Source organism: Globicephala melas, chromosome 11 (genome assembly GCF_963455315.2).
Source record: "Globicephala melas chromosome 11, mGloMel1.2, whole genome shotgun sequence".
Taxonomy (NCBI): Eukaryota; Metazoa; Chordata; class Mammalia; order Artiodactyla; family Delphinidae; genus Globicephala; species Globicephala melas.
This window is the reverse complement of record NC_083324.2, coordinates 80,011,212-80,023,545: the sequence shown is the minus strand read 5'-3', so window position 1 is coordinate 80,023,545 and position 12,334 is coordinate 80,011,212. Positions and strand designations below refer to the sequence as shown.

The following is a 12,334-nucleotide window of genomic DNA, read 5'->3' as shown; positions in this document are numbered from 1 at the left end:
GCTGCCGGGATGGTGGTGGGTGGGGGGCGGCGGTGGGTGGGGGGCGGTGGTGGTGGAGGGGGGCGGTGGGTGGGGGGCGGTGGTGGTGGAGGGGGGGGCGGTGCGATCCCCCTAGGGACCCGGGGGCGCGGCAGGGGAAGTAAAGATGGCGGTGGGCGGGGCGGTGGCGGAGGGGCGGAAGTGACGTCGCGTGGGGCGGGTCCGGCCGCGCACAATGGGCCATGGAGTTCCCGTTCGATGTGGACGCGCTGCTCCCGGAGCGGATCACGGTGCTAGACCAGCACCTACGGCCACCGGCCCGCCGACCCGGAACCACAACGCCGGCCCGGTGACATCTCAAACCTGCCCCACGGCCCTTCTCTCCCGGTTCCTCTCGAAACCTGGTCCAGGCACCACGCCCCCTTCTCACTGACTAGTGTCTGCTCCTTTTGATGTCCTGGCTCGCCTTTTTGGTGACATTTGATCCTAGAACTGGTGGGGTTGATTGGGGCTTGAATCTGTCACCTTTCATCCCTTGGCCCCATCGTGGTTCCAACCAAAGGATGTGGTTGACCTGCCCTTCCTGCTTCCCCACAATAACTTCAAGGGAGGAGGGAGTGTACCACACTGAAAGGAGGTGTGGCAAAAGTTTGGGTTCCAGAAGAGTGGGTGGGAAATCAGGTTGGAAGATTCCGAGGTAAAGGCAGAGGGCCTGAAGTACTGAACTGGGGTTGCGGTTATCGCCCAGATTCCCAGGGAGTGAGTGCCCAGGACCCTCTAATTCAGTGAGTATCTGACTCTTGATGTCCTCTCTTTCTGTAGTGTTGATCTGCAGCAGCAAATTATGACCATTGTAGATGAACTGGGCAAGGCTTCTGCTAAGGTAATGTGGAGTCTACATGGAGTAAAGGGAGGCCTCTCTGGGGACAGTTGGTAAGGGAGGACTGGGTCCTGTGGAAGGGACTTGTAGAAAGTCTGTCTTCAAATTCCTGGCAGGCCCAGCATCTTCCTGCTCCCATCACCAGTGCATCAAGGATGCAGAGTAACCGCCACGTTATGTATATACTCAAAGATACTTCAGCTCGAATGTGAGTGCCAAATACCGTTCTACCCTATACTTAATTCCTCCCTCTCCCAGCCCCTCTCCCTTTTTTGATTCTACCTCTTCCAGATAGCTGCTAATTATTGTTATTTTCCCCAACCTACAGGGCTGGAAAAGGAGCCATTGTTGGCTTCCTTAAAGTTGGATATAAGAAACTCTTTGTACTGGTGAGTGTCATTGGAAACTGAAAGTTCATATGCCTTGGCTCCTGAGAACAGAAGTGCTGGAGATTGGAAGGTGGCAATGATGTCTGGGTGCTAGAAGATCTTTGTTGTTCTTTTACCTCTTAGGATGACCGTGAGGCTCACAATGAGGTAGAACCACTTTGCATCTTGGACTTTTACATCCATGAGTCACTTCAACGCCATGGCCATGGACGAGATCTCTTCCAGTATATGCTGCAGGTATTACTTATCTCTTCACCAGTTCATCCAAAATGGAGATCAAAGGCCCCTTGTCCTGAGTCCTTCCAGAGGCCCTGCCTCCCACCCTCCCACCCCCCATGTTCCCATATCCTTCCCAGGTGACTGGGTTCCTATTGGCCTGCTTTCCCCATGCCTGCTCCTACCCTGAGTCTCCTGTTCCCTGCAGAAGGAGCGAGTTGAACCACATCAACTGGCTATTGACCGACCCTCACAGAAGCTGCTGAAGTTCCTGAATAAACACTACAACCTGGAGACCACAGTCCCACAGGTTAGAGGTTTCAGAGAGTAGACCCCACTGAGCATTCCCACTGAATTTATTATTTTTTGTGTGTCAAACAAGTGGCACTTTCCATGCACTCCTTATTCACTATTATATAGGCTTATTTTATACAGGTAAGTTCTGGGGGGGCAGGGTACCATCTCTCATCCTGCAGCTATTTCACTCTCATCTTTTTTTTTTTTTGTGGTATGCGGGCCTCTCACTGTTGTGGCCTCTCCCGTTGCGGAGCACAGGCTCCGGACGCGCAGGCTCAGTGGCCATGGCTCACGGGCCCAGCCGCTCCGCGGCATGTGGGATCTTCCTGGACCGGGGCACGAACCCGTGTCCCCAGCATCGGCAGGCGGACTCTCAACCACTGCGCCACCAGGGAAGCCCTCTCATCTAGTTTTATTCTTCATCATGGGCTGTTGTGTACACCCAATAATATGTTTATGCCCCAAACATAATCAGCTCATTTTCATCTCCTTGTTTCCGCATAGACCATTACCTAGTCTATCAAGATTTAGTAAGGGCTCAGAATAATATACATTCCCTGTCCTCAGGGAGATTGGGTCTATTTTGGGGAAGGTGGTTTGTTTATAAGTAGATGCAATATAATGGTGCTAATGCTGTCCATTCATTCAACATATATATATTAGAGTACCTGGCACTGTTCTGGGCTTTAGAAAGACTTTATTCAATGAAACAGATAAAAGTCTCTGTTCTCACGGAGCTTGTATTCCACGTGGGGAGACAGACAAACGTAATAAACAAGTATATGCTATGATTGATGATAAGTGCTCTAGGAAAATGAGAACAAGTAAGAAGGCTTGGGAGTGCCATGTGAGGATGGGAGTGTGTGGGATTGCAGGTTTAAATGGGATAAGCAGGAAAGGCCTCACTGAGAAAGTGTCACTTGAGCAATAACTTCAAGAGGTGAGACTATGAGCTAAGTAATATCTGGAGGGGGAGCATCCCAGGCAAAGGGAATGGCTAATGCAAAGGCCATGAGGTGGGAGTGCGCCTGAAAAATTGGCTGGTGTGCCTAGAGCAGCATGAGTGAGGGGGGAGTGTGGTAGATGAGATCAGAGCAGTAATGGGGGAGGAAAGACATTTAGGACTCTATAGGCTATTGCAAAGACTTTGGCCTTTAAGTGAGAAAAGGAGAGCCATCAGAGGGGTTTGAACAGAGGGAGAATATGATGTGACTTACTTTAAACCAGAGCACTTTGCCTGTTAAGAATAGGTAGTAGAGGAGTGAGGGTACAAGCAAGTTAGGAAGCAACAGTCCTGCTGAAAAATGGTGGTGGCTCAGTCTAAAATGGTAGCAGTAGAGATGGTAAGGAGTGGTCAGATTGTAGGTATTTTGAAGTTAAAGCAAATAATTTTTCTTGATAGACTGTGAAAAAAAAAGAGGGAGTTAAGGGTGATCCCAAAGTTGTTGGCCTGAGCACTTGGAAGGATGGCATTGCATTAACTGATGGAAGGTGGAGCAGTTTTGGGGAAAAATAGTAGGAGTCCATATTGAATATGTTAATTGGAGATGTCTGTGATGAGTCCAGGTTGGTTACTTCCCTGGAGTTCAGAGACGAGGTTCGGGGTGGAGAGTTTTCATCACACGTAGGGTACTGAAAGCAGTGAGACAGGATGAAACCACCGTGGAGTGAGTATCTATAAAGAAGTGGTCCAAGGACTTGAGCCCTTGGGCACTCTTGGAAAGTCAGGAAGGAGAAGCAGCAAATGCAGCTGAGGAGTGACTAGTGAAGTAGATGCAAACTTAGAAGTAACGTGACCTGCAAGGCCAGTGAAGAAAGTGTTTGCAAAAGGAAGGAATGGCTTACTGAGTCAAATGCTACTGATCAGTGAGGTAAGAAGAGGTCTGGGAAGTGACCATTGGATTTAGCTGCCTGAAGCCACTGGTGTTCCTGACAAGCGGTTTCAGCACACTCGTGGGTGGAAGCCTGGATGGAGTGGCTTTAGGAGATTGAGAAGCTCAGAACTGGAGGCAACAAGAATAGGCCACTCTTTTAAATGCTGCTTTAATGTGAACAGAAATAGAGCAAGAGCTAGAGGGGGATATGGATCAAGAGAGGGTTGATTCTTTTCAGTTGCATAAAAATGAACAGCATAAGAATGACTCAGTAGAAAGAAAATCTGATGTCAGAGAAAGTGGGAAGAATTGCTGAAGCAGTGTCGTTGAGTGGGCTTGGGATTGGGTTGACAAGCGAGCCTTGGGTAGGAGCACGGATAGTTAATCCCTTGTAACGTGATTAATTGGTGTGCTTACAGAGGGGGCATAAAGTGAGTTAGGCTTGACTTAATCTTGAAAGGTGTTCGTCAGGTGGACAGAAGTGGGCAGGCTAAGGTGCTTTTCATGTAGGAACCAGCACGAGCAGAGTCAGAGAGATATTAATCTACCTTTCAGGGCACTGCAAGCAGTTTTGTTTGGCTGGAGTGCTGGGCATATGCTTGTTGGGGAAGGATGAGGGTGGGTGGGTTGGTAGACATTACAGCAGGAGATAGACAGGGTCTCCTTAGACTGTGCTCCCAGAGTAGGACATCATTTTTCCATTAAGAGGCAGCAGAGAGCAACGGAAGAAACACAGTATCCAGCATCAAATGCATTACCCAGGTAACATGTAAGAGCAGGGCAGTATAGAGTGTAAATAATATTGGGTTGGCCAAAAAGTTCGTTCCAGTTTTTCTGTAACATCCATCTGGAAAACCCGAACGAACTTTTTGGCCAACCCAGTAACAACTGATGTTTCATGAGCTCTGTGTGGTATCTACATGCATTATCTCTGTTGATCCTTGTACATTTCTTTAAGTAGTTGCCATTATTGACCCCATTTTGGGTTTATACAGATTAGTGACTTGACCAAGTTTGTACAGCTAATAAATGGTAGAGCTTGAATTTGAACCCATAGCCCCCTCTAATGACTACACTGTATTCCTGGCTGAAATGCCTCAACTAGAATCAGGAGTCTGGGATTTGAAACCCAGTTCTGCCACTTGTAGCTACTAGACTTTGGGCAAGCCATGTCTCCAAGCACATATATTTCCAGTTTTCCTGGGTATATACCTAAGAGTAGAATTGCTGGGTCATATGGTAATCCTGTGTTTAACTCTTTGAGGAACTGAGAAACGGTTTTTCCACAATGACTGCAACATTTTACATCTCCATCAGCAGTGTGTGGTAGCTCTGGTATCTTGACATCCTCACCAAAATGTATTTTTCTTTGTTCTTTTTATAATAGCCATAATAATGGTTGTGAAGTTGTATCTCTTTGTGTTTTGATTTGCATTTCCCTAATGATTAATGATGTTGAGCATCTTTTCAAGTGCTTATTGGCCATTTGTATATCTTCTTTGGAGAAATGTTTGTTCAAGTCTTTGCCCTTTTTTTAAAAATTAATTATTATTTTTGGTTGCACTGGGTCTTTGTTGCTTCATGCGGCTTTCTCTAGTTGCGGTGAGCAGGGCTACTCTTCATTGCGGTGCGCAGGCTTCTCATTGCGGTGGCTTCTCTTGTTGTGGAACATGGGCTCTAGGCACGCAAGCTTCAGTAGTTGTGGCACACGGGCTCAGTAGTTGTGGCTTGTGGGCTCTAGAGCGCAGGCCCAGTAGTTGTGGCGCACGGGCTTAGTTGCTCCGTGGCATGTGGGATCCTCCCGGACCAGGGCATAAACCCCTGTCCCCTTCACCCACAGGCGGACTGTCAACCACTGCGCCACCAGGGAAGCCCCGCTTTTCATTTTCTTGATAGTGTCTTTTGATGCACAGAAGTTTTTACTTTTGACGAAATGTAATTTATTTTTTCCTTTTGTTGCTTATGCTTTTGGTGTCATATTTAAGAAACCATGTCCAAAGTCATCAAGATTTTCCTCAATGTTTCCTTCTAAGAGTTTCACAGTGTTAGCTCTTACATTTAGCTGTTTGATCCATTTTTAGCTATTTTTTGGTCCAAATTAATTATCTTGCATGTAGATACTCAGTTATCCAAACACCAGTTGTTGAAGAAGTTATACTTTCCCTATTGAATGGTCTTGGCACCTTTATTGAAAATCAATTGACCATAGACACATGGGTTTATTTCTGAACTCTATTCATTCCATTGGTCTGTATGTCTATCCTGTGCCTCTACCACACTATTTTGATTACTGTAGCTTTGTAGTAAGTTTTGAAATCAGGAAGTATGAATCCTCCCCAAATTTGTTATTCCTTTGTTAATCTTGAAGATTATTTTGGCTATTCGAGGTCCTCTGCAATTCAACTTTAGGATTAGCTTGTCAGGGTCTGAGATTTTGACTAAGTCTGTCAACAAGGACAGGAAGGCTGGCTTTCGTTCCTCCCACTGTGGTTTTTCTAGCACAGGGTTCTATACGCAAGTATGTGCTGAGTGGCTGAATGGACAAATATATTTCGCTTGTTTCATCTTACAGGTGAACAACTTCGTGATCTTCGAAGGATTCTTTGCCCATCAGCATCGTAAGTTTTCTCACCTTGTGTGTGTTGGTCAAGCAGTTGGGGTGAGGGGAAGGAAGGAGGTGGATTCTTGGTCCCACCGGACCCCTCACTGAGGGGCACCACCGCTTCCTTCCTCACAGGGCCCCCTGCTACCTCTCTGAGGGCAACTCGACACTCTTGTGCTGCTGCGGTCGATCCTATGCCCGCTGGTAAAGCTGCATTGAACGGGTGGATCTGTAGTGCTGTGATGGCTAGTCACTCTGGAGGCCACTGGGAACTCAGTGCAATCTGTGGGCAGTTTGGGAGAATTCTAAAGCAACCCAAGTCCCCAGCAGACATTACCCATGTCCTCTGCCCTCATGGGAGCTCAGTGTATTTATATTTGGCAAGACTGTCAACTAAGCAAGCTCATTGGAAGCCTGTTTGACAGCTGACATTGATGGAGCCTCTTGCTGCTTCAGGCCCATCAAAATAGGCCAGAGTCATGTTCCTTCATAAACTCCTCAGGCTTCTGTCAGCCAGTGAGGGACAGGCAAGTGCAGTCAGCCCTTCCATTTCCAGTCATAGAATAGTGACATGAATGGTCCAAAGCTTAAATACTAGTTTTAGAAGATAACACTCAGAATTTGTAACATTTCCAACCAAATAATGAAATTGATCTGGAGAAACCATACCTAGGAGGTACTGAAATGCTGCCCAGGTTCCACATTCCATCCTCATCCACACACATGCTCCCTGCCGGGCTGAGCCCCACCCCTTCCTCCTTCTCAAGGCTGAGGGGCACAGCCTTCTGCTGGCCGTGCTGTGCGCACTTGCACAGAAGGGCCCTTTGCTGAAGGAGCTGGCTCTGTGGCTAGCTCTCTCACCTCCTCGGTGGCCAGGAAACAGAGTAACCACCACCCAGACAGCAATCTCTCAACAGTGATTAGCATCCACCAATGTCAGGCACGGAGAGGCAGTTCAGATCCGTAAGCGGCTCTGCTTTCCAAGGCTTCCCCCCTCTAGCTCCTGCTGACCAAAGCTGTGAGAGGGAGAGAGAGCCAACAAGGACGGTGAGGACCAGGTCCACACGGGAGGGACCCTAAAGTTTAAGTGGATCCGCTGGGCAGTCTCTCATTTGCCACGCATGATGGAGAAAGAACCTCTTGAGAGGAAAAGGGAGGGGCAAGTGGAGAAGTGAGGAGGCTGGAGACAGGGCTGGGACAGTCCGTTAGCCTCCCATTTACTCTGTCTGGTGACTCCTTTCCAGGTGTCTGTGTTTTTACCTCATCCTTTTTTTCCCCTTATAAAACGTAAATCTCTTTCTATCTTTGCTCTGGAAGGGGAGGTTCTGCCCCACCCCAGCCTCCCCTGACCTCTCCAAAGCAATTCCTGATTAACCAAGGGCTTTGTCCGTCTCATCTAGAGGGACCTGGGGTCCTCGGTGGCCCAGCTGGGACCATTCCACTGCCCCAGAATCCCAGGGGGGCCTGACAGCACCCACTGACAGTAAGAGCTTGCCTCCCTTGGCTGCCCTTCTCTTGCATCTCCCAGGCCCCACAGTCTCCCCCAGATCTTTCCCCCCAACTCTGCATTCAGCCTACTCCTTCTGGCTCTCCTCAAAATGCTCCAGCCTTCCCCCCGAATTCCCTTTTGGTGTGATGGCAGTGCCACAGAGCTGCTTCTGCAGTGGAGCTGAAGGCTCCTTTCCCCGGAGGAACTGTGGTGTCAGGGATCAGAGGTTTGGGGTCGTGGGGGTAGTGAAGGGGTGCACAGTATGCCTCCTAATGCTTACCTTGCCTGTGTCCTCTCCACTGCCAGCTCCAGCAAGGAAGCTGCCACCCAAGAGAGCAGAGGGAGACATAAAGCCATACTCCTCTAGTGACCGAGAATGTAAGACTGGGGTAGGGGGTCTGGGCCTGGGGGTGACTTAACCCAGGGGAAAGATTTGTTCTCTCTAAAGGCTCTGATTTCTCTTTTTTCTATTCTAATCTTTGCTGTCATGACTCTCTTCCCTTTCCTTTTTCTTCTCTATCTTGCTCTTTTTTCTCCCTCTCCCCAGTTCTGAAGGTAGCTGTGGAGCCTCCCTGGCCCTTGAACAGGGCCCCTCGCCGTGCTACACCTCCAGCCCACCCACCCCCGCGCTCCAGCAGCCTGGGAAACTCGCCAGAACGGGGTCCCCTCCGCCCCTTCGTGCCAGAGCAGGAGCTGCTGCGTTCCCTGCGCCTCTGCCCTCCGCACCCCACCGCCCGCCTTCTGCTTGCTACTGACCCAGGTGGCAGCCCAGCCCAGCGTCGCCGCACCAGGTAATAGGAGCTGGAGGGTTAGGGAATGTCAAGACTGTCGGACAGGGTGTTAGAAATGGCAGAGGGCAGTGTAAATCCATCAGAGACATGAAGCAATAGGACAGGAAGACTGGAGAGTCCTGGAACCTTTCAAGAAGAATATATTGGAAAGTATTTATGGGAGTGGTCTGGAAATAAATTACAGTGAAGGAGCAGAATAGGACTTTATGTAGAGTCTAGGGACTCTAGTTTAAGTGAGAGCTGGGAGGAAGCACAGGAAGAACACAGATCCGTTGGGTGGGTGACTGAGCCTCTAAGATTGGGGAAATCATGGTTTAACATTTGCTGGGAAGGGGCAGGATCTCTGACACAGTTTGGGGAGCCACCAGCCCTAGGTCAGTGCCTTGTGTGGCAGGAGCCCATCCCGGCAGGCAGAGAGTGGGCCTCTCCTTTTTTTTTTTTTTTTTTGGGCCTCTCCTTTTTTTCTCTCCCCAGCTTTCTCTTCACCTCTGACTTCTCTTTCTGTTTTTCTCTCCCCCCCATTTCCCCTCTCCCCTCCTCCTGTCCATAACATCCTTCCACAGCTCCCTTCCCCGCTCTGATGAGAGTCGATACTGACAGACAGCTAAGCCTCTCCCCTCCCTGGGAGACCTGGCAAGGGCAGAGACTCCCTCCCTGAGAACCCCCGACCGGATCTTCCATTGTATCCCCCAGCATCCAGGGGAACCTGACAGAGCCCATAGGATTCCCTCTTCCCCTTTCTTGGACAACTGGGTTGTCAGGGTCCCAGATGGCCTAATGCTTTGTAGCTTTTCTTACCATAGAAAGCACCCCCTGTCTCCTAACTCGGGCTCTGAACACTTTCCCACAGACAGCCCATTTGCTGCCAGACTTCTCGGTTGGGCGGCTCCTACTAATTATCCAGAGAAGCATAGTCTTGCTTGCAGTCAGATTCTAGAACACCATGGAAGGTCCAAGGGCCTCCTCTACCAGGGAAACCTTTTAAAGAGTCTTGTCCATGGAATGAATCTTATAGTCCCACTACACTGTCTCCTGGTAGCTCTAATACTGCTTCGTGCTACCGACCACAGCTACCCTATCAGCCTGCTGACGCCAGCCAGTGAGTGAGCTCTGCTTCAGAGCAGTCCAGTCAGGTAGGACAGGGACTTACCAGCTCCCCAAGGGATCCACTCAACATTGCCAAACTCTTAATTTCCACATGTTGTGTGTATGTGTATCTGTCAGGGGACCCCCGAGCTGACGTCTGCTACGAGGCTCTAGACTCGCCACACTTCTACAGACACCACCACTTCCCCTGGGTCCAGGTTCTGTGAGGGAGTTTGTTTCTTGGCAGGAGATCCCAGAAAGCACCCTAGGATCACTCTTAGCCAAGTTTCAGAAGCTAAGCCTGAGTCTCAAGGCTCTATTAGCTCCTGGAATACCCTCTCGCAGCCATCCCTCCCCGGTCACTAGATGCTGATAGATTCCTGTCTTGTGAGATTGTCTTGAGATGATGGGGGAACTCCTCCTCTGGCCTTCCTTTCTTCTTTCCTCCATAGCAAGAACCTTCTTCCCTGCTCCATACCCAGGGTATAGAACATCCTTCCCCCTCCCTACCCTCTGGATGTGTGCTAGTTGATACCCCTACTGTATTCCCCGAAATCCTTGGGAGCAGGATCTCCCTCTCTTCTGACTCATTCCTTTTTCTTCTCCCTCTCAGTGTTGTCTGAATAAAGTGTGAATTCTTTTGTGTTTTTTAAATGGACATTTTCAATGATAAAAACTACAAAAGAAAAAAAAAAAACACCAAACAAACCTTAAGGTCTCAGCCTCGTTTGTGCGTCACCCCTTATTTTCCTGGGATCTCAGGACCTCTCTCCCTCTCTCTCCCTCACCTCTGAGATCTGCAGATCTTCCAGCAAGGAGCCTTAGAGCTCCCCTTGCAGGATCTGGTGTCTGCCTGTCCCCATCTTCATTGTGGGATCTTCTGCGGATTGTCTCCTCTCATGTAGTCGCTGGATCCCTCTGTGTAGCCTTCTATATCTACTCCTCCATTCTCTCCAGAAACCTCTAGCTCTCCCTAGTCACTTCTACCCTTTACCCCAGGCCAGCCTTTGCTGAGATGTTAAGATTTACTAACATCTCTGGGATCCACTAATTGCCTCCTGATAACAGTCCCCTAATTGCTTCCTGAATTCCTCTTCCCGCTAGTTCCCTGGCCTCTCCCTCACTAAACCCTTGGATCTCTTTCTCAAGACAGTCCTTTCCCTAAATTCAGCCTTACCACTCCCTATTTCCCTCTGGCTGAAGTATCCTAAAATTAAGGTAATCATGTTTTCCAAACCAAACATCAGGGCACCTGGTCCAACAAAAAAATATTTTTTTGCATATATGTGAATCTGGTTGTGTGTGTGGGGTGTGTGTGTGTGTGTTTTTGGCCGAACCACGCGGCTTGTGGGATCTTAGTTCCCCGACCAGGCCCCAACCAGAGATTGAACCTGTGCCCCCTGCAGTGGAAGCATGGAGTCCTAACCACTGGACCGCCGGGGAATTCCCCTGAATTTGTTTTTATGACATGATTTGGAGCACATTTGGCCTTACTTTTAACACATTACCTCAACTAGGAGTAATAAAGCAGCAAGTCAGGACTGCTTCAGAAAACCTTGGGGTATAAAATGAGCTCCCTTCCCTTTTCTGGGGCACAACTTAGATTAAAATCCCATAGGAATGATAACTACCCCTCTCTCTGTTCCTGTGCTGTTCCTTTTATTATTCTCCTGATTCCTCCATACCCACTCATCTTTCATCCTGTAGCCTTTTCCCCATCATCTCACATTTCTTCTACAGCAGGACTCCCGCAGGGCTGGTAGCCCAAAGCTGCAGCTATAGCCGCCATGGGCGGTTGAATTCCTCATCCCCCAATACAGGTAAGTTATTCATCTCCTTATCCGCAAATCAAGTAGGCCATATTCACTACCTACTCCAGCCTTCCCATGCACATGCCTGGTATTCCCACAGGCAACCAAGAACTGAAGCAGGGGGAGCAGGAAACAGAGAATAGGTGAGGTCTGACCCCTCCCCTACCAGCCTCGCACCACCTCTGACTCCTTTCCTAACATCACTCTCAGCTACTTCCTCCTCCTTAATCTCACTCTCTGAACTGGACACCAGCTCTTCCCACAAAGCCTTCCACCTAACACCCTACAAGCCTCTTTCCCCATAGGTTCGACTCGAGTGCTTCCCTTTGGCAGTCTCTGAGGGGTTTCAGGTTTGGACATAGCACTAATGGTTCCAGCCTCATACCCCATCATACATCCTCTACACAAGAGCCAGTCAGCCCTTTAAGAAGCTGTGATTTTTTTTTTTTTTTGAAGCTGTGATTTTAATTCTCCCTTTAGTACCCCTGTAACCCACTCTCCATCTCCCACCTACTAGGTCTGCCAGTGAGGAGCAGGTCTTGTCACAGCATGGGTCTGGGGAGGAACCCATGCACACGGTTCCTCCACAGGCCCAGGCTCCACCAGCCCAGTCCTGGACAATGGGTGGGGATATGTTCAACGCCAGGTTCATTCGAAACTTGCAGGAACGTCGCAGCACCAGGCCTTGGTGACCGCAGCCCCCTCTCACACCTTCAAAGTCAGTATTATTTCTCTCTCACACAGGACCTAGCCAAAGCCCGCCCTCACAATGGATGTATCCATTCATTCATTCATTCGACAGGCTTTATTATCAGTGCCAAGTCATTTGTATCTTATTTTTAACCACAGCAATAAAGTATTTATTTTTATCACGAGAGCTACTGAAAACCGCGATTGTCATTATTTCAATCACACCCGTC

General features: G+C 49.0%; 1 protein-coding gene across 7 annotated transcripts; it reads left to right on the top strand.

Annotated features, from left to right (window-relative positions):
* Window positions 1–201: 201 nt before the first annotated feature.
* Window positions 202–12,237, top strand: ATAT1 (alpha tubulin acetyltransferase 1). Of its 7 annotated transcripts, none has more exons than XM_030851133.2 (13): window positions 202–328; window positions 802–862; window positions 976–1,067; window positions 1,188–1,248; window positions 1,372–1,485; window positions 1,673–1,774; window positions 6,208–6,253; window positions 6,373–6,441; window positions 8,033–8,104; window positions 8,274–8,517; window positions 11,344–11,423; window positions 11,515–11,557; window positions 11,932–12,237. In XM_030851133.2, exons 1-13 carry the CDS (start codon window positions 222–224, stop codon window positions 12,104–12,106), a joined length of 1,266 nt encoding a protein of 421 aa, XP_030706993.1. In that variant the 5' UTR covers window positions 202–221; the 3' UTR covers window positions 12,107–12,237. The 7 variants fall into 7 exon arrangements, 4 of the variants coding, with proteins under 4 accessions (XP_030706993.1, XP_030706997.1, XP_030706998.1 ...); XM_030851138.2 differs by lacking the exon at window positions 202–328 and adding an exon at window positions 390–616; XR_011377833.1 differs by lacking the exon at window positions 11,932–12,237 and having other exon boundaries at window positions 9,081–11,423; window positions 11,515–11,865.
* The last annotated feature ends 97 nt before the right edge of the window (window positions 12,238–12,334 follow it).